The 20,203-nt window shown below is 34.1% G+C and overlaps 4 protein-coding genes across 4 annotated transcripts in view; all 4 read left to right on the top strand.

Annotated features, from left to right (window-relative positions):
* LOC127904502 (uncharacterized) overlaps positions 1 to 1,225 on the top strand; it is a 67,842-nt gene extending 66,617 nt beyond the window's left edge. Inside the window, exon 3 of the mRNA XM_052448529.1 lies at positions 1,136 to 1,225. The gene's annotated coding sequence lies outside the window, so the exon portion shown is untranslated. The remainder of the gene's footprint in view (positions 1 to 1,135) is intronic.
* The window catches only part of LOC112326262 (uncharacterized), a 48,943-nt gene extending 47,002 nt beyond the window's left edge, over positions 1 to 1,941 (top strand). Inside the window, exon 3 of the transcript XR_008057758.1 lies at positions 1,859 to 1,941. The gene's annotated coding sequence lies outside the window, so the exon portion shown is untranslated. The remainder of the gene's footprint in view (positions 1 to 1,858) is intronic.
* Positions 1 to 1,983, top strand: part of LOC112326257 (protein SUPPRESSOR OF npr1-1, CONSTITUTIVE 1) — a 70,285-nt gene extending 68,302 nt beyond the window's left edge. Inside the window, 4 exon segments of the mRNA XM_052448486.1 lie at positions 74 to 157; positions 599 to 1,297; positions 1,414 to 1,523; positions 1,621 to 1,983. Coding sequence (XP_052304446.1) covers positions 74 to 157; positions 599 to 1,297; positions 1,414 to 1,485 — 855 coding nt within the window. The 3' untranslated portion in view covers positions 1,486 to 1,523; positions 1,621 to 1,983.
* The window catches only part of LOC18096055 (uncharacterized), a 691,470-nt gene that overhangs the window by 329,531 nt on the left and 341,736 nt on the right, over positions 1 to 20,203 (top strand). The gene's annotated exons all lie outside the window — the stretch shown is intronic.

Raw genomic sequence — 20,203 nt, 5'->3', positions numbered from 1 at the left:
TATATGGACAATTCGTTCATCTATTTACCAAAATTATATAGTTCAAAAGTGCACAAAATTTCTTTTGATGCAGGGGTTCACAAATTTGAAAGAATTAAGCTTGGAATCCGTGCCTGACTTGAGGGGTCTTCTGCTGAGCAAATTGACTACTTTGGAGGTAATCTATCTGGATAAAAATTAGACAAGTTTGTCCACTAAAACAACTTTGCACGTAATAAAAAATGTTTTTTATACAAAAGTACATCAAATAACTTCACAAATAAATTATTAATATATAAGAGCATAAATTTTGTGTTGAAAATTTTGAAGTCAATTAAAATATCTTTAAAAATTTATTAACTTTATAACTAAAATAAAAATATTAGTTACTATTTTTATTTTTGTTTTTGTTTTTACATGAAACTAATTATTAGGAGTTGTATTAACCTTTTTTTCACAAAAATCTAATTATTATTCAACTTATCTCTAATTAAGAACAAAACTAAAACAATAATATGTAATCTCTAAAAAGTATTTAATCCTGTTTTTTTCTCCTATTTATACATCATATAAATTGTTTTTATGAGAGTGAAAAAATATAATATTGTTCTCTGATCAGATGGCCGCCCATGGGGAGCAAAACGGCTCCTTACATAGATTAGAACGTGTACGAGTGGACGATTGTGGGGATGTTCGCGCTCCGTTTCCAGCAAAATTGCTGCGAGCTTTGAAAAATCTAAGCAGTGTGAACATTAACGGCTGCAAATCATTGGAAGAGGTATTTGAATTAGGTGAGCCTGATGAAGGAAGTAGGGAGGAGAAGGAGCTGCCGCTTCTGTCATCTTTAACAGGGTTACGGCTGTCAGGTTTACCTGAGCTCAAATGCATGTGGAAGGGGCCCACCAGACATGTCAGCCTCCAAAGTCTTGCTTATCTGGATTTGTGGTCTCTGGACAAACTGACATTTATATTCACACCGTCCCTCGCTCGAAGTCTGCCAAAGCTAGAAAGACTTTACATAGGTAAATGCGGTCAATTGAAGCATATTATCAGAGAAGAGGATGGTGAAAAGGAAATAATTCCAGAGCCTCCTGGGCAGGATGGTCAAGCTTCACCTATCAACGTTGAGAAGGAGATAGTGCTTCCTAATCTAAAGGAGTTGTCGATACAACAATTATCAAGTATTGTCTGTTTTAGTTTCGGATGGTGTGATTATTTGTTATTCCCTCGTTTGGAGAAGTTGGAGGTCCATCTATGTCCAAAGCTGACCACAAAATTTGCTAGTACACCAGATGGTTCAATGAGTGCTCAATCAGAGGTGCTGCTGATTTGACTTGATTTCTTGCCTCTCTTTTAGTGTGTTTGTTTCTTGTTTGGCTCAATAATAAGATTTACAAGTAAAAATGAGCATGCCATGCTTGAATTGGTTTACAGGTATCTGAAGTAGCTGAAGATTCAAGCATTTATAGAGAGTGGACCCGAGATAAGGGGTGGAAAGAACGATGATGATTGGTAGTCTAATAATTCTTTCTTGCCCAAACCAGGTGATATAGCTGAAGATTATTTATCCTCTCCTTTACCTTCAAATTTTAATGGTTGAATTAAATCATGGATTGTCTTTGTTCTTCATGTTTGCATCAGGCAAGGTTGGTTAGCTGTTACATGATTTCAAGGTTGGTGCTGCGAATATGTTTTAGATTGGTGGGAAGTAATTCCAACTGTTTCATTGGCAATGGGAATACAGAAGATTTCGACTTATCTATCTGTGTTTGCTGAAGAAGTTAGAAGTAATGTAATGTTGTGTGTTTAGTCATTATCGTACAAGCCCCCAAAAAAACAATGATGCTTGCCCATTATCGTACAAGCCTCCAGAAGTAAGGGCGTATGTTTGCTTGCCCATTTGTTTTTTCGAGCAGATACCTTGCTGGCTTTCGCTAATTTAGGGAGACTATATTGTTTCAACCGATCTCTTTTAGGTTTCTATTAATATATTTATTTATTTTATGTTTTTTTTTAATAATGAATAGGTAAGTTATATCTAACTAATAATATAATACATTGCTACCTACATCCAAGTATACTGTATAAAAAGACACTCACTATAGCCATATTAGTAGTTATTTAACTCACACTTTACTAAGGGTAAGAAATGTTTTTTAGCAAAATAAATAAATATAAATGCTTTTCAAATGTATTTTTTTAACAAAAAAAAAAAAAACCCTAATCACAAATACAAAAAAAGGTATTGACGTGTTTATTTAACTCGCTTCGCTATGGGTCAAATAATATTTTCCAACACAAAAGAATGGATGTATAAGTGTTGTTAATGTATTTTTTTATATCGAGAGGAAAAAATATAATTGTGAATAAAAAAAGTTAATATTTACGTATAATAAAATAAACTTGAGATCATATATGTTAATAAATACAAAAACAATTGTTAACGCAACGCACCACATGTAGGAAGTTAATTTTTAATGTAGTAGAAAAATGGGACGGTGTTTCAAATACATTTCATTATATCATGATTCTCTTAATTGAGAAATGTGAAACAAAATAAAAAAAGGACAAAAATATTATATTTCAGCCGATCTCTTTTAGGTTTCTATTAATATATTTATTTATTTTATGTTTTTTTAATAATGAATAGGTAAGTTATATCTAACTAATAATATAACACATTGCTTCCTACATCCATATATACTAAAAGACTTACTATAGCCATATTAGTAGTTATTTAACTCGTACTTTGTTATGCATCACAAAATTGTTTTTAGCAAAAAAATAAATTTGTATGCTTTTCAATTGCATTTTTAATAAAAACAAATCCTAATCATAAATACAAAAAAAAAGTGTTGACATGTTTATTTAATTCATTTTGTTACGAGTCAGATAATTTTTTGAACGCAAAAGAAAAATGTATAAATGTTGTTAATGTATTTTTAAAAATCAAGAGAAAATTATAATTGTGAATAAAAAAGTTGATGTTTACATATAATAAAAATAAAGTAAGGACCATAAGTGTTTATAAATACAAAAAATAGTTGTTAACGCATCGTGCCACATATAGGATCTTAAGTTAATTTTTAATGTAGTAGAAAAATAGGATAATGTTTAAAGTGCATTTCATTGTATTACGATTCTCTTAATTGAGAAATGTAAAAAACAAATCTTACAAAAATATGAACTAATAAACTAATAAAGAGTTCTTAATGCCAATCAAATTATAAAATAAAATGATAATCATTTTCATAAAAGTAAAAGATACATAAATATGATACTTAACCTTAACTTTCCTCTTCATACACACTTTTCTCCTTTTCTTTTTTTTTTTTTTTATCTTAAAGGTCACTTTTTCTTACCAAGAACAAATAATTCTTATTTTTATAAACACGCCATGAAAATAAAGTTTATTCATATAAAATATAAAAAAACCATATAGATGAATTGAAATATTTTTTTCTAGATATTAAATACATAAAAGATAAGTAAAAGATAACCTATATTTAAAAAAAAAACTAAATAAACAATCTAAATATTTAGAGAGAAAAGTATTAATTTAAATATAAATTCAAAAATTCATTAAAAATACATAAAAAAATATCAATTAAGAAAACAAAATTAGAAAAAAAAATAGAAATAGATCAAGTGCTTTTGGGCCTAGTAAGTCAGGCCTACACATCAAGCCCATTTTAAAAAGGGTTGGTACATATGGGCCTTTTTTTATTTGAAAATGCTCCAAATAATTTTGAAAAAAAAAAGCGACATGTCACCTACCGAGACTTTCCTGTTTGACCATTGGAGAGGTGACTAGAAAATTAAGCAGGGTGTTTTTGACCCGAAAATGCAAATTTAAGCAAAGTTCACACCAAAACACCTAAAAATGGTCTTTATGATGTGATAAACTAATAAAATAGCCCAAAAACCATAAATTTTTTGGCAATTTAAAGGGAAAAAAAAAATTCAATGAAACTCTCTTCATCAAATGAAATTCATTAAAACAAAAATCGACCATTTTTTATGGTGAAAATCAGTGTCAACTGAGACTATAAAACCTCGGGTAATATTATTGATATTAATAAAAGTTAAAATTACAAAAAATGAGGGAAAGTGATAAATTAAATTATAAGAATGATGATATATTCGAGAATCTGAATTGAAGTGTTTTGTTCGGGTGTTAATATATATATATATATATATAATAAAAATAAATAAAAAAACACAAAAATATGAATAGAATTTTTATGAAAGTGAATTTCATGAAACTGAAAGTACTAACGAGTAATTGAGTGAAATTTGAAATAACCCGTGTAAAATTTGGTATAAACAGGAGTCAGGATTCATGAAATTTTACCCAAAAATCATAAAATTTAGTATTGAGGGATATAGAAGGCATTTTTTAAAAGTTAAGTAATTATATGTGTGTAAGTGTGGGGGGGGGAGGGGGAGGGGGGGAGAAAAAATTGATATATATGAGTGCAAGTGAGTGTGTGTTGTAAGGAAACCAAAAAATAAAGAACAAACTTGCTTTTTCAAAGAGAAGGAAGCATTCGGCTAGGAGAGGAAAAACAAATTCAAGCAAGGAAAATTTCTTAATTTAAAAGTGTTAAGGCTTTGGTTATTGCTTGGTAAGGTGCCCTTACACTTTTAAATAAGATTCTTGAAGAATTTATGTTTTAAATTGATTGAACTTTGTGAATTGAAGAATTAGGGTTCATGATAAATTTTATGAAAAATTACAATTGATTGTGAAATTGTGTTAAGATTATTGAAGTGAGTAGAGAAAGTAAAAAATTATGGTAATTAAAGCAAAATTTTAGGTGTTCTTGAAGAAGGGATTTTTGGAAAAATAATAATAAGAAAAATAAAAATTTAAGAATTTTGATAAGATGATGAGATTGTGTAAGAAAGAGATGATATTAATGTTAAAGAGTGAATAGATCATGAAATTTTTTATGTTTTTCTTTGATTTAAATTACGGTAAAAAATAAATAAATAAATTTAAAGAATATATATATATTGATTTGAATGATGAAATGAATTGTGTTACAATGTGGAAATTGGAAGAATAGGAAGGAAATTTACAAAATGATTTTATTTTGATAAATAAAAGGATAATTGGAATGATTTTATTTATTGAGTGTTTCAATATGGAAAGTAGAATAATGATGTGATATGCTTGTCAATTCAAGAGAAGCTGTCAGGCTGACACCACAGCAGGGAATTTCAGCTCGAGCTTAGTCGTTAGGTAATTACACGGTGCCCGAATTTATTATTGGTTAATATGTATTTTTATTTGATTAATTATGGTTGATAAATTAGTAATTATTATATTGTTTATTTTAAAAAATAAGATATGCGATGTGATGAATTAATTCTTGAACTAATGGGATTAATGTCCTAGTGAATGGGCGTGATGAGGAATTAAGTCCTTGGTTAATGGGTAAATTGTTGAACTAATTCGTGATTTAATAGAATTAGTGCCCTGGCAAATTAATAGGCGAGATGAAGAATTAATTTTCCTGGTTAATGGGATTTGTACCCTGATGAATGGATTAAACGTTAAACTAATTTTTGGATTGATGACAATAGTGCTTGTTGAATGGACTGGTGGAAAATTAATCATCTATTAGTGAAAGTAATGCCGGGTTAATTGGGCGATGGGAATAATTATTTTTTTGGTTGATGTTAAAAAAGAAAAAGAAAACAAACTAATAGATTATTCTGAAATTTAATTGATATATATAATACTATATGAGCAAGTTAATTTAATGATCTTTTGACTAAATTTTCAAAAAAAAAAAAGGAAGAAAGAAAGAAAGTAAAAAGAATTTTATGGATATCTTTTCTTCATCTGTCTAATCGAATTATTGTATTAAATTAATTTTCAGGTACATCCCCCTATCGGATTGAACAGTAGATTAGTTTTCTTATATTTTGTTTGGTATTTTTTTTTGTAATGAATGAATTTATCATTTTGTTATGTAATATAATGCGTCAACAGTTTATCGAAAGCTCTTTTGTGTAGTATAATCTTAATTATGAATTTCTTCTTTAATTACGTACTTATTTCGATTATAATTTCGTTAATGGTCCTTATTTGTAAATTTTTGAATTGTGTAATGTACTTCAGTTATAATTTGTAGAACAATTCTTTGGATTGTATCCATGTAAATGTGGGATATTGAATTGTTTAGACATGTGTGAATTTGATTATTTAGAAGTTGTGATGTAATGAGAGGAGGAAGTCCTGGATGATAGGATGAGTAAGAAATTTGATAATTAGGGATTGTAGATGAAAAGTCGATAACTTGATACCTAAAAATATAGAGAAAACTCTGCCGAATTTTTTATTGATTAAAAAAAAATCCCTAATTTTATTTGAATCATCATGTCCGTGCTCTTTGTTTTAATACAAATGTTGAGGCTGCTACAGAGACTCTCTTTAACATTGTAATCCAATGACTTTTTGTCTCCTCTATCAAATTAGGGAATGAGAACATAGAAAAATAAATTTGTGGATAAAAAATAAAATGTAGGAAAACTTAAAGGACCAAAAAGTCATTATTTGAAAAGTATAAGAATCAAAGTGAATTTTTAGCTTCAATCATGAAACTACCATTTTTTTTTGCGCTTTTGTTTTCACTTTGATTATCTATATTTAAATTTTGCTTTTCCTCAATAAATTTACTTAATTTATCTATCAATTTAAGCCTATAACACCAGTGAATAGTGATGTGAGAATAATATTTTACCCGTGTCTTTTTTAAAGATTCTTATAATTATAAATATAATAAGAATATCTTCAAAAATAGAATCACAGGCTGTAGAGTTTTTATCATAACCATAATACCTTTTTTACTAGGTGGGTTAATTGCTTAGCGTTTTTTATCCATCATAGAAGAAAGAAACATATGGCAGCCTCACACACACAGAATCTGATAACTTTATGAGCTGGACATCACCCATGATGGTATTATCCAGCTATAAATTGGTCCCAAATCGAAGCTCAAATCTCACTGGCTTGCCCTAGATTTCTCCTTAGATTATGTTATTCTTCACCAACCAAGATTATGTTCCAAATCTGATATTACCCTATTTTTGTCCACCTTTGAAATTATTTTCTTTCTTTCTTCAGAGAACATTTCCAAAATCTAGAGAGGCCACTTTTTCCATCTTATTTCCCTCATGTAACTTCTCTCCATAGCCGTCAAATCATTAAGCACCACGTGTACCACCAAAAGTTTGTCCACCCAGACTCACTCTATCATTGCGCACTGTAATATGCGTTATTTCACATACTTGCCACTGTATCACTGCTCACCAATGGTGGCCCCACAACTGTTCCTCGGTATCTGCGTCACTCCAAGACAACAACATAAAATATTTCTGACTAGATTTTCCGGGTGCTCTTTGTTTTTTTTTTCTTTTTTTCTTTTTTTGTTTTCACTTCAAAGGAGAAAAAACAATTAACAAACAGAGTTCGTGAGGGTAGGCTGGCTTGCTTCCTAGCTTCTTTCTTGCTTTGTAAAAACACCCTTTTAAAAGTTTTTATTTTCCTGGTTTCTTAGCACCCCTTTCATGGCATTTTCACAGAGGGTTCAGTGCTTTTTCTCAAGTCCAAATAACTAAAATTTGAGTCTTTTTGCTGCTGCTGCTGTTTTAACTTATTAACTAATGGGGTTTCTTCTTCTAATTCTTTTTGTGTTTGTTTTTGCAGGTTGATTATGTTACATTTGGTTGCCATTCTTGGAATGCTTTAAAAGGATTAGTTACTCACAGGTTTATGGACTGCTTACTTTATTCTCTATTGGCTTCTTGCAATTTTTTTTCTTGAGCTAGTATTTGTTTTGAGTGAAATGCATTTTTAATGTGATGATATTGTCACACTTTGTTTACCAATGTTACAATTCAGAATTTCTTTAGGAAATTTATGATCAGGGGGTTGTGTGTGTGTTTACCTGAATTTCCTGTCTATGCATTCAAATAACTCGTTTCATTGTAGGAGATTTTGACCAAAATTTCCTGAATTAGATTAGGTAGGTGATTAATTTTTTAGGTGCTTTGTTCATATAGCGGCTAGGGCTTTTGAGTGTGGCTAGGAGAACTCATATCCTGAAATGGTAGTTGAATAAAATAGTCGTATGTTAGCTAATTTTGTGGATAGAACAACCATCACTGGTCATGTATCTCCTGTAGGCATATGAGGTGGTACCCCTTTGAGATCAAATTCATGCAGTTCTTCCTACCTCCCCTACATGTGCAAGCCTTCTGCAGTTGTAGTTTGCATAAGAATGCTAAATTGGGTTTTTCTGTGCTGACTTTGGGGCAAGGAAGATAATTTATGTTATGGATGTCCTCAGTTTATCTTTAATGAGGTCAAGCATCCTATATAGAAATCCTGAAGTTCCTTTAAAACAAAATTCTATTTCCGGGATTTTAGGCCTTGTCAGTTCTAGGTAATGCAAAATTGTGTTTAAATGAGCATATGTATTTGAGCAACAAGGAGTTGGTGTTTGTTCATCATTAAAATCCCCTTTAAGTGAGACAAGCTGTTTGTGCAACAAGGAGTTGATGAGATTAGGTGGATGATTAGTTCTAGGATGACTTGGTTCCTTAGAGCACCATTTGCAACGTCAACTTTTCCTTTGAACATGATGAAAAACCGTGAGATTTTATTAGGAAATAAAAAATTAGGATAAGGGAGATGACTACTTAGAGGTTGATAGTTAGGATGTGTTCCTTGAAGTAATTGCTTCGATGAAATTGACCTCCAATAGAGAATATTTACTCAAATGAATCTTATGGAAAATAACCATGCGATTACTTTTTCCCATTGTCAACCAAGAAATCTCTACCTTTAAAAGAAATATGAGGTAAACAATCAATTTCAGCACACGATGGACACTTGCATTAAGTAGGAGATAAAAGAATCAACATTATTATTATTATTATAAACTGAATTGTTGCTAACAATCCAATACCAATTGTCTTGGATAGTCTAGTGTGGAAATGATTTTAAATCATGGTTACAATCATGATTGTGCACCAAGGCCCATTCCCGGGCATTACATGATCCCATTCCCAAGCATTACCTGGTCGTGTTGGTTGTTGCAGTTGTGAATTATTAGCAACTCTAAGCAAATTTTCAATTATCCACATATATTTTTATACTTTATAGTAATTTACTTACAGACATAATATTAGTGCTTGTTGTTTGATGTCGAGTGAAAAAGCAGATTGTTAGGGGTATCTGCTATAACCAAACTAAACAAAACAAAACCAATTATTTTTTTAATATTTGGGGGTGTCTCAGTTAGAAATATTCATATATTTCGGTTCGGTTTCAGTTTGACATTTCTAAAAATCATTAAACTGAAACAACTCAGAGTCTGTGTGCATTCAATTTTGGATTGTGTTAGTTTGAGTTAGCAACCTGAACCTGATTTGGATTGATTCAGCATAAATGAACATGGTTTCGTGAAAGGCTTGTCAATACTTACCTTTTGAAAATGGTTATTAATTGTTTCAGCTAAAAAATATCCGAATCAAATCAGACCAAAACTGATCAATATGTTGGATTCTGTTGGTTTGAAAATTTTTAATTTTTTCAATTTTTTGTTTGGTTTTTATCTTTCTGAAACCATACTTTTAGTGATTAAAATATCACAAAATCAATATAGAATGTCACACAATCTTGTTGATTCTATGTCTATAACAATATTTTTTTTAAAAAAAAACATAAAATATTTGAAATGCTTCCCATAAAATCTTAAATAATCCCCATGGATCTTGACTTTATAAGCAAAACTTTAAAGGTTGAAGCTTTATTTTGGTGAAAATACTTGAAGAAAAGTGAAACATGGAGAATGGTTGGAAGCTAATAGCCATAATGGTCGGTAGGATGTGAATTTAAGAATGTTGTTATATTAGCTTTCAACTGTAACTTGTCCTTAAAATCCTATTAAAAGTTGGAAAATATAATGTGACGATCAATATTATACGATGATAGTCAAATTTGGGGTTGGCTGAAGGCAGGGATTCTGTTGGTCAACCAAGTTTGCAGTCAATACTACTACCAAAGCAAATAGTGTTTTGATGTTTTCGTGGCTGCATCAGTGTTCGTCGTCATGATTGTGGATGTAGTGTTGCTGAGCATCCCAGGTGTCATGTAACAGTCGTGCCAAGCATGAATTGGTATCAAATCAGAATTTTCTTCAATGTAGTGAAATTAAATGACAACACTAATACTTTATATGAATAAATGATTTGATATCGTTGAAAGATGTTTTTACCTTGTTTCTTGTTCACAAAAGGTATACCCAAGTTGGAGTTCCGGCAAACACCAAGAAGTCTCCATTTTTAACACAAAGAAACTACCAAAGTTAGGGATTGCTTGTATGCAATTTAGCTCAATCCTTGTATAAATTAAGAGGTTATAATATTTGTTGATAGCATTTGGAAACTTACTAGTGTACCATCTTTAATAATGCTTGTTACTATGTAAATATTTTTATATGTGATACAAGCACGATTCCCATATCATAGCTCCGTAAATCAAATATGAGCCATCTAATTGCAGTGTCAAATAACAACTGCTCTTTAATTCATCAACCCACTGTAACCTAGATTGGGTAGCACTATTTCAACTTAAGAAAATATGCTCATTAGTATCGAATCCCAACTTGTCAAAAAAATGTTGAACCCGTGGTGAAGTCGGCAACTATTGGATACTGATGGTTTTGTCTTTTATAGAAAAATGGAATTAACTATAGATTTGAAGGTAATGATGGTAGCATTTTGCATGATTTGGTGCTTTAAGTTAGCAATTCAGTTTGTTTGGTTTACTATATATTTGTAAGGATTGCAATGATCTGTAAGCAATCAATTCTTTTCAGTTCAAATAAAACAGTACACATCTATTTGTTGTCTTTGTCGCACGTGTGCGGCGTCGCGGCGATCGCCCTCCACACTCAATTGTGTGTGTATCTGGAAAATACGGGGAGAAAAGGAATTATTTGTCTCTTAGCGGTGGAAAAAATAGAATGGGAGTCGCCACCTAGTATTCTGGTCACTAGGAACCCTAACTGGTCTCAGAGATCGGGTACGGAGACTGGTTGCGTAAAGGGAAGGTATTAGCACCCCAAATACGCCCTACCTAAGGTAAGCTGCATTATTTTTATTTGTCTGATCAAAATCTAAGGCTTGGTCGTGTTTTCTAATTATTGGTCCTGTCTATTTAAGATTCAAGAAAAGCCCTCCTCAATAAGGAGGTTCTTATCTTATGGGGTAGAACCTAACTGTTCTAACATTGGAAAAAGATTTAATATCCGGAATACGTATTACATGTAATATCGTACCCCGGATACTAAAAGACAAAACAAAATAAAATTTTTTGTTGTTTTTTTGAAATTTTGGCCAATGTTCTCTTGACTTTAATAAACTGGTTATTAAAGCCAAAATGCATGCTAAAACATTGTTTTTTGGTGTATAAAAAACACAATATGATTTTTTAGCTTTGAGACACTTGGCCATATGCACAAAATTTTTTTTTTCAAAGTTTTTTGTATTTTGGAAGTTTTGACGAAAACCGGGTATTTTAATACTGGATTTTGTATTTTTAATGACATAAAAATAAAGTCCGATATTGATAAAAAACAACGTAACAAATACGCGAGGAAATTGTAAAAAAAAAAATCCCAAACAATATTTTTTGGCAAGTTTTTTTTTTTTAAAAAAAGGAGCCGGGCCCGGCCCACCCATCCTGGGCTGGGCCTGCATTGGCCCAACTACAAGGCTGGCCTCAGCCCAGCCGCATGGGCTGGGCTGATGTTCCAGCCCACCAGACAACGGCTGGTTACTGTGCTGAGCACAGTAACCAGCTAAATATAATTAGGTAGTTACTGTGCTCAGCACAGTAACTACCTAATTATTTCATTCTTTGCTGCAGAACGTGAATCACGTTCTGCATGAAAAAAAAAGAATGAAAACAGGGAAGAGCAAGTAAACAAAAGGCAGCGGGAGTGAGCAGGTTACCTGGAGTGGGGAAGCACGGTTGTGGTCGTCGGCGGTGGTGGAAGTTGGCGGTGACAGCGGCGGCGTTATCCTTCCTTCTCTCCTGTCTCCTCTGTTTCTCTTCTCAGCCCCCCTCTCCTCTGTTTTTCCGTTATCTTCTCTTCTTCTCCTCTGTCTCTTCGTGGCTGTCAGCGGCGGTTGGAGATGCTGGTGGTGGCGGCCTGGGGGAGTGGCTTGGACGGTGGTCGGCCTTTCTTCCTCTTCTTCTCTGCGTTTTTCTTCAGCTCTGTTCGCCTCTGTTTCCGTTTCTTCCTTCTGCTTCTCACGGGGCTGTTGTCGACTGGGAGGGCAATGGCAGCTGGCGGTGATGCTGGTGGCGGTGGAGAGGATAGCAGCCGGTGGTTCTTCTCCTTTCTCTCCTTTGCTTCCTCTCTGTTTCTGCTCTCTCTCTTGTTCTTTCTCCTTCTCTGTTTTGTTTCGGTTTCTCCTCTGTTGCTGCTGGTGGCAGCGCCGATGGTGGCGGAATGGCGGTGCTGGATGGTGGTGGCCGAAGGCCACGGTGGAGAGGGAGGAGCAGCTGCTGGGAACCCGAAAAGGATGATTTTGTTTTCTAACTTTGGACCCGAAAACCCCCCCCTCTGTTTCTGCTTCTTTGTAAACCTCCCCTGTCTCCTTTCTCAAATTTGTTCCTCCCTTCAAGTTCGTTTCTCAAAAGTTTTGCCCCCTCTTGTTTCCCCTTTTTTTTTCGTTTCTGCAGCTTGCTTCCCTCTGCTCTCCCAAAAAATTTCCCCCCCGGTTGCTGGTTCCTCCTCTGGTATTTATAAGTAGAGGAGGAGAGGATCACCTTACCCCTGCCATGGCGCAGGGTAAGGTGGGTGATGGGAGCTGCTGGCAGGGCATGGTTTCCGTCTCATTTTTCTTCCATAATACTTGCAGGGTATGGTTGTGTGGGTATGGGTCACGCGGGTTTTTTGGGTAAGTGGGGTGGAGAGAGAGAGCGGGGAAAAGATTTAAAATCTTCTTCTCCCCTGTCTCTGCAGGGGAGAAGAAGCTGCACTGTGCCGTTCAAAACGGCACCGTGCAGTTTTTTTTTTATTTTTTTTTGAAGAAAAGGAAAAAAAATTTAGGAGTGACCCAAAAATGAGTTATGACAGTCTTCACTTAAATACTTTCAGTAAGATTTGGTAGTTCCTTCGCTGAGCTCAACAAAATGAAGAGAAATGATTAGTTTGGGATTGGGATTTGAGAAACATGCTAATAATTCATCCTTGCCCTGACTAGGTAACATGGCTATGATTATTTATCTTCTCTCCTTATCCTTCAACTTTTAATGGGTGAATTAAATATGCATGGATGGTCTTTGTTCTTCGTGTTTGCTTGAGGCAAGGTTGGTTGGTTGTTACACGATCAACTCCTCAATAGGCGATTTCACGGAGATTCATGTCTTTGAGCTGTGGTGCTGCAGATATGTTTTTGATTGGTGGGAAGTAATTCCTACTGTTCCATTGGCAATGGGATACAAATTGGCTTCACATTGTAACAGTCTTATTTACCATAGAAGATTTCGACTTATCTATCAGTATGTTTTCTGTGTGAATAAGGGTATCAGTATGTTTTCTCTGTCAGTTTGATGCTCTGTTTCTATTGCATATGCTTATGTGACTTGTTGTCGACATACTTCAAGATGACTGAGACTTGATGCTCCACTATTTGTTCAAAAGTTTGATGCTGATATCATGTTTTCCTAGCAGAGCAATCTCATGTTGAATGGTTTTTTCGAGCAGGTTCCTTTGCTCACAGTATATTATTACCAACTTTCATGAATTACCTAATCTCTATGTCACAATAAAATCTAAATTTATGCTTTCATTCGCTCACTCTATATTATTGGTCCTTTCTCTTAATTGTTTTAAACAGTAATTTATAATTATAATGTGTAAAGTATTTTTGATATCAGCACATCAAAATGATTTGAAAATACTAAAAACATATTAATTTAAAGTTAATAAAAAATTAAAAAAATTTAATTTTTTTTTAAAAATGTTTTTTAAACGCAGAAACAAACAGGCAATTATGGCTTTTGAAAAGCTATAAATTGTAACTTCTGAAAATAACATATAGAAGAGGCTATAATATCAGTTTTTGAAATACTATCAAACAATTAGAAATCACAACCACAATTAAAATGGTGATTCCCAAGCTGGCACCAAATCAAATTGAAAAAGACAACTCTAAGCATGATAAAATAGCAAAAACAAAATTAAATGATTGAAATAAAATAAAACCAAAAAAGTGGGATGAAAAAGCAACTACACTTGGATGCCATCAAAAGCCTAGCTCTTTTAGTTTATATATATAATGCAAAATATAATGGATAAATTATATTATTTGAGAGTGTGATACAGGGATTGTCATCATAACCTAGTTCCATTAATAGTGCTTCTTTGCAAGTTTTTCTTCTTCTTTTTTTCCCATTATTCATCATTTTCAAAACAAAAAAAAATAAACCAAGAAAAATAAAAAAATATTGACCGTGGTGAACCTTTTATCCGTTCCTCTCTTTGCTAGGTGAGTATTTGTACAAATTATTATTTTTATTTGTTTGTTAGTGTCTGTATTAGTCTTACCACCTTAATTATGTCATCAAATTGCATTTTTTTTTTATGGGAATTGACACTTTTACTCACAAGTGTCTCTTACACTAGTTTGAATCAATAAAAATTATTTTGTTATAATATTTCTCCTCTTTTTAACATAAAGTTGTTTCTTTGGAAGATTGTAAAGATAAATGTAGTCATTAGATTGATGATATACTATTTTTCATTCAATGAAATTTTTTTTATTGATTTTGAGAAAAGAAAAAAGATAATAGTATTCTTGTAAAAGCTCCCTTTGATTTTTTAACACTATCTTCTTCTTCTTTTATATATATATATATATATGAAAAATGTTATGTTTTTAGATGTTTTTGAATTATAGGATGCTAGGGGAAAATATATATATAAAAACATAACATTTTCCCCCTCTCTCTTCCTTTTCAATAACAAACAGTGAAGAACTTGTAATTTTTTTCAAATTTAAAAATAAAATTACTATTAAAATTGATTTCTCATGTGGATTTGTGTTTCAGTGTTGTTGTCTGTAGTGGTGGAATCTCTTGCATGTTTCATCCTCAAAGAAACATATAGCCAGTTTTGTTATTTGAATTTCCCTCCATCAAACCAGAAACCCTCCTCATATTCTTCTAAATTAACCTTCATTTCCAATTCTTTTGATAGGTCTTTCATGGATTATCACGAAACTCTCTTTAGCAATTCAAAATTATAGAATTTTGATGATGCTTTTGACATTTTTTATGTTTTTCAAAAGAATTAAAAACAAAATAGCACTGGGTTTGATTTCGGTTATGATTTTGTGTTTTCCAGTACTAAAAATACGAGTGCGAAATCATCTTTTAATGATGATATATTTTGGTGGGTTAAACGGGTCTAGTTCATCTGTTAATAATAATGATGATATTTTTGGAGGCTTTTACTTCTTCCTCGAAGGCTGCAAAGCAAAGAGCACCAGTTGATGACTGGTACAAAACTGAAGCCTCCGAGCCGAAATGGATCAGTTGGTTATGATAATTTGTTACCCGAATTTGGCTCCAGCAACTCAGCAACTGGTGTGTAAGAATGGGATCTGACTTGTTGGGGTGTCAGAATGTTATTTCTATGGGATCTGCTGTAAATTTGCCAACGTTGTTTATGAGTAGGGTAAGAAAAGTTGATCTGTTTTTTAACTTTATGGAATCGATATGAACCCTCCTCACTTCAATATTTCACTGGTCCTGTAAAGCATTCAAAACTCTCTAAAGCATGAATTTTGATTCAGCGACTTTGACTCATCCGTATATTCTCCAGAATATGAAATATATTCCTCATAAGTTTCAAAACTCGGTAAGCAAATATAACTTCAATTAAACTATAAAATACTAGGGTAATTTTTTAAAAATAAATAAGGTATATTTCTATCTTTTTATTGCTATATTTATACCTTCCCTTCTTGCTTTGGAAGATGGGTTCATATAGAGCTAAAGGACTTCTCCTTTTGTTCCTCGCTATATTTTATTTTTGAGCAATCAATACCAATGATTTTCGCACATATTTTCACAAATTAAGGTAATAAATTTTTATTCTCATTCTCTCAATACCTATTTTACTTGTAATGACTCACTCTCACAGTCGTTATCCTTAGGTCTCTGATTTTCAGACCGGCAGAAAATGGCTATCGAAAGTGTTGGTGAATCCATTATATCTAAGATAGCAGAACTCTTGCTGGAACCAGCAATAAGGAAGTTTCGTTACACGTTCTGTTTCAACGATTTTTTTGTCGAATTCAATAAACAAAAGCAGATCCTGGCTTTCGCACTAGATCGTATACAAAATGATGTCAAAGCTGCTGAAAGGAATGCTGAAGAAATTGAGAAAGATGTCAGCAAATGGCTGGAAGATGCGAACAACGAAATTGAAGCTGTGAATTGTTTGGAAAATGAAATAGAAAAACATGGCAAATTCTTTACTTGGTGTCCAAATTGGATACAAAAATTCAAGTTAAGCAAGGCACTGGCAAAGAAGACGGTGACTTTGAGAAACCTTGAAGAAAATACAAAGAAAGTTTTCAACAGTGTCCACAAAGCTCCTCTTCAAGACATAGAATTCCTTCCATCAATGGAATTTACACCCTCAAAATCATCACAAGAAGCTTTTGTAACAATGGGATAGAAATTGGATTCACATTGTAACAGTCTTATTTCATAAGTAAATCAAATTTGAAATAAGGAATGTCTCTTTTTCTTCTATATGGGTAAATCATAGTCCTTATTCCTTGAGTGTGATAAAGGGATAGTGACGCAGCAGAAAACAGTAAATGAATACGACCAACGTCAATATTCTGTAAATGATTTACAACGAGAGAAACTCTCAGAAAACTCAAGGTTTGTTTATTCAATAATCAATCGCCCCCCGGTCAGAGGCCTTACAATGGTATTTAAAGCAAAACTCTAACCTAACCCATGACGGATACGGAAACGACACAAAACATTAAATTTACCATAAATGGCAAATTTGAGATAAATGCAGAATATGAAAGGCCTATAAATCCTGAGCAAACAGGAATTGACGAAAGTCAATTCGGACTCGGAAATCAAGAGTTATGGCTAAAACAAAACTTTCCAAAAATGAAAAAAAATGACGATTTCGGGGCCGAAACGATGGAATTTGGCCAAAACCTGGTGGACATAAGGGGCATAGCCGCTGACTTCCTCCGCAAACGGCAAAACGCATTGACTCGGTGAGTTTCGCGGCATTCCGACTTCGACGCCCCGGCTGCCGAAATTCAGTTGCCTTTGAATTTCGGGTGATCCCTCTTGAGCATGTATGCTTCCGCTACTTGTTCTACATCAGACTCCTCCACTTGAAAAGAACTCGACCTCGAGTTAGGTTCTGGATCGGTATCAGGATACAAGTGTTCCTCTGCATAATACTGAAACAAATCTGCAACGTTGAAAGTCTTGGAAATGCCCATGGTTTCGGGAAGATCAATTACATAGGCATTATCGTTGATCTTCTTCAAAACCTGATACGGACCATATTTCTTGGGCTTCAGCTTGTTGTAAGTGCCTACGGGCAAGGTTGTCAACATCGCGATTCAACTCGTAAAATCGTACGTTTTTACGAGTTGATATAGACTTTACGTGCTAAATCGCTTGTAAAACTCGAAATAGGTAAAATCGGGTCAAAATCGGGTAAAATCGTTAAAATCGGGTGAAATCGCATAAAATCGCGATTTCACGATTTTACGCGGAAAGTTCATTCAAGGTAAAAGTTTCATGCTTTCCTACTTTCCTTGCGTGGCAGGCTTGAATAAAGCCACGTAAAGGCTAACTTTGAATAGAAAAGTAAATAATTTCTGGAAAGGTCAGGTTTGTTGTCCTTTGTATCAGTTTCCTTTTTACCTTGAATGAACTTTCTGCACTCTTTCTTGACTTGGTAACCGTGGTTCTTTCTTCTCACATGAATTGCTACTTTCCACGTTGAGTTTTTTGTTTGTAGTTGAAAAATAGGTTTTTTTTCTTTTTTTTTTTAAATTATTTTTGTTTTTTTTAATATTAATATGGTTGGAAAGTTAAATTTGTAATTTTTTTCTATTAAGCTAGCGTGATTTGCTAGTTTGTCAAATAACTCAGGTTATTCTTGTTTATAAATTTAGTGGGGTGTTTTTTTTTAATTAAATTTGACTTTTTTTATAGTTTATATTTTCTTATAAAATTAAAAATAATAATTTTACAGAAAAATCATGCTATTAAAATTTATAAAATAACAAAAATTAAAAGGTGTAGGATAACTATTATTCACCCATAAATTTTTATTTGAAACATAAATTTTTTTTAATGTATTTTAAAATTCCTTACGATTTTACGATCCGTTTTTACGATCCGAGTTTGATTTGCATGTTCCGTGCCGTGTCAAAATCGCGATTTTGACAACCTTGCGTACGGGAAACCTTTCTTTACGCAAGAAAACCATCACGGAATCTCCCTCTTCAAACACCTGGCGACGTCGATGCCTATCCGCCGCAGCCTTGTACTTTGCATTTGTTGCTTCCAACCTCTGCCTCACTTCCTCCTGCACGGTCTGGCCTTGTGTCGCCATGTTCTCAGCGGCCATACTAAATCCTGGGCCTCCCTTGGGTAGACGAACTAAGTCCACTGTATGTCTCGGTGGTGTCACATATATCATAGCAAAAGGAGTCTTCCCCGTTGCGCTATGAACAACATTATTGTAAGCAAACTCAGCCTGTGGCAACGCATGATCCCACTGTTTTGGTTTATCCCCACATATGCTACGAACCAGATTTCCCAAAGTTCTGTTTGTCACCTCTGTCTGCCCATCAGTTTGCGGGTGCACGGTTGTGCTTCGGTTCAGCGAAGTCTGAAACATCTTCCATAAAGTCACCCAAAAATGGCTAAGGAATTTCGTGTCGCGATCAGAAGTAATTGACTGCGGCACTCCGTGAAGTCGGACCACCTCCCTGAAGAATAACCGGGCTATATGCGAAGCATCTGAGGTCTTTCGGCAAGGGATGAAGTGAGCCATTTTTGAAAACCTGTCAACCACCACAAAAACAGAATCCACCCCTCGTTGGGTGCGAGGCAACCCCAACACAAAATCCATAGACAAATCCTCCCAAATATTGTTAGGAATAGGTAAAGGTGTGTAAAGACCAGTATTTTGCGACTGACCTTTAGATACCTGACAAATATAGCACCTTTGTACAAAATTGCCGACGTCTCTCTTCAGTTGCGGCCAGAAATATCGTTCCTCTAAGCTTGCCACTGTTTTGTCCCTGCCCAAGTGTCCACTCAATCTACCCCCATGAAGGTCACGGATCAATTTCTCTCGTAGAGACATCCGGGGTATACACAAACGATTTTCGTGAAACAGAAAACCTTCGCTCTCATGAAAATCGCTGACGGGGTGTTTCTCAAGGCACTTCGCCCAAATTTCTTTGAAATCCTCATCCTCCTGATACAAATCCTTTAGGCACTCAAACCCCACTATCTCATGAGCCAATGTCACAAGCAGATTGGCACGACGGCTCAACGCATCGGCAACCTGATTCAAAGCACCAGACTTGTGTCGAATAGCAAAAGGGAACTTTTGAAGAAAAGTTGCCCATCTGACATGCATGTTATCCAAGTGCTTCTGGCTATTAATAAATTTCAGAGCTTGGTGATCAGTGTATAAAACAAACTCCCGTTGCACTAGATAGTGTTCCCAATGCTTCAAAGCTCGGACTACCGCGTAAAACTCTTGGTTATACGTACTCCACTTCTGACGAGCCTCACTCAACTTCTCACTGAAGAAGGCTACTGGTCTTTTCTCCTGGGATAGCACAACCCCAATTCCCACGCCACTCGCATCACATTCAACTTCGAAAATCTTCTCAAAACTGGGTAGGGCCAATACTGGTGCGGTGCATAGCTTCTCCTTTATCAATGTTGCGATGTCGCAGTCGCACAAATTAATTACCCTAGCTTCAAACACAACACACAAGATAGTATAGAGCAAGCAAGGGGTCGATCCCACGAGGAAGATTCAAGGAGTTGGATCCTCTTGTGTGGTTGGTTTCTTTTGAGTTTTCTTGATGATTTATGCCAGTAACC

The sequence above is a fragment of the Populus trichocarpa genome, chromosome 1 (assembly GCF_000002775.5).
Source record: "Populus trichocarpa isolate Nisqually-1 chromosome 1, P.trichocarpa_v4.1, whole genome shotgun sequence".
Classification (NCBI taxonomy): Eukaryota; Viridiplantae; Streptophyta; class Magnoliopsida; order Malpighiales; family Salicaceae; genus Populus; species Populus trichocarpa.
Note: the sequence above shows the minus strand (reverse complement) of the source record. Positions and strands in the feature narration are given on the sequence as shown.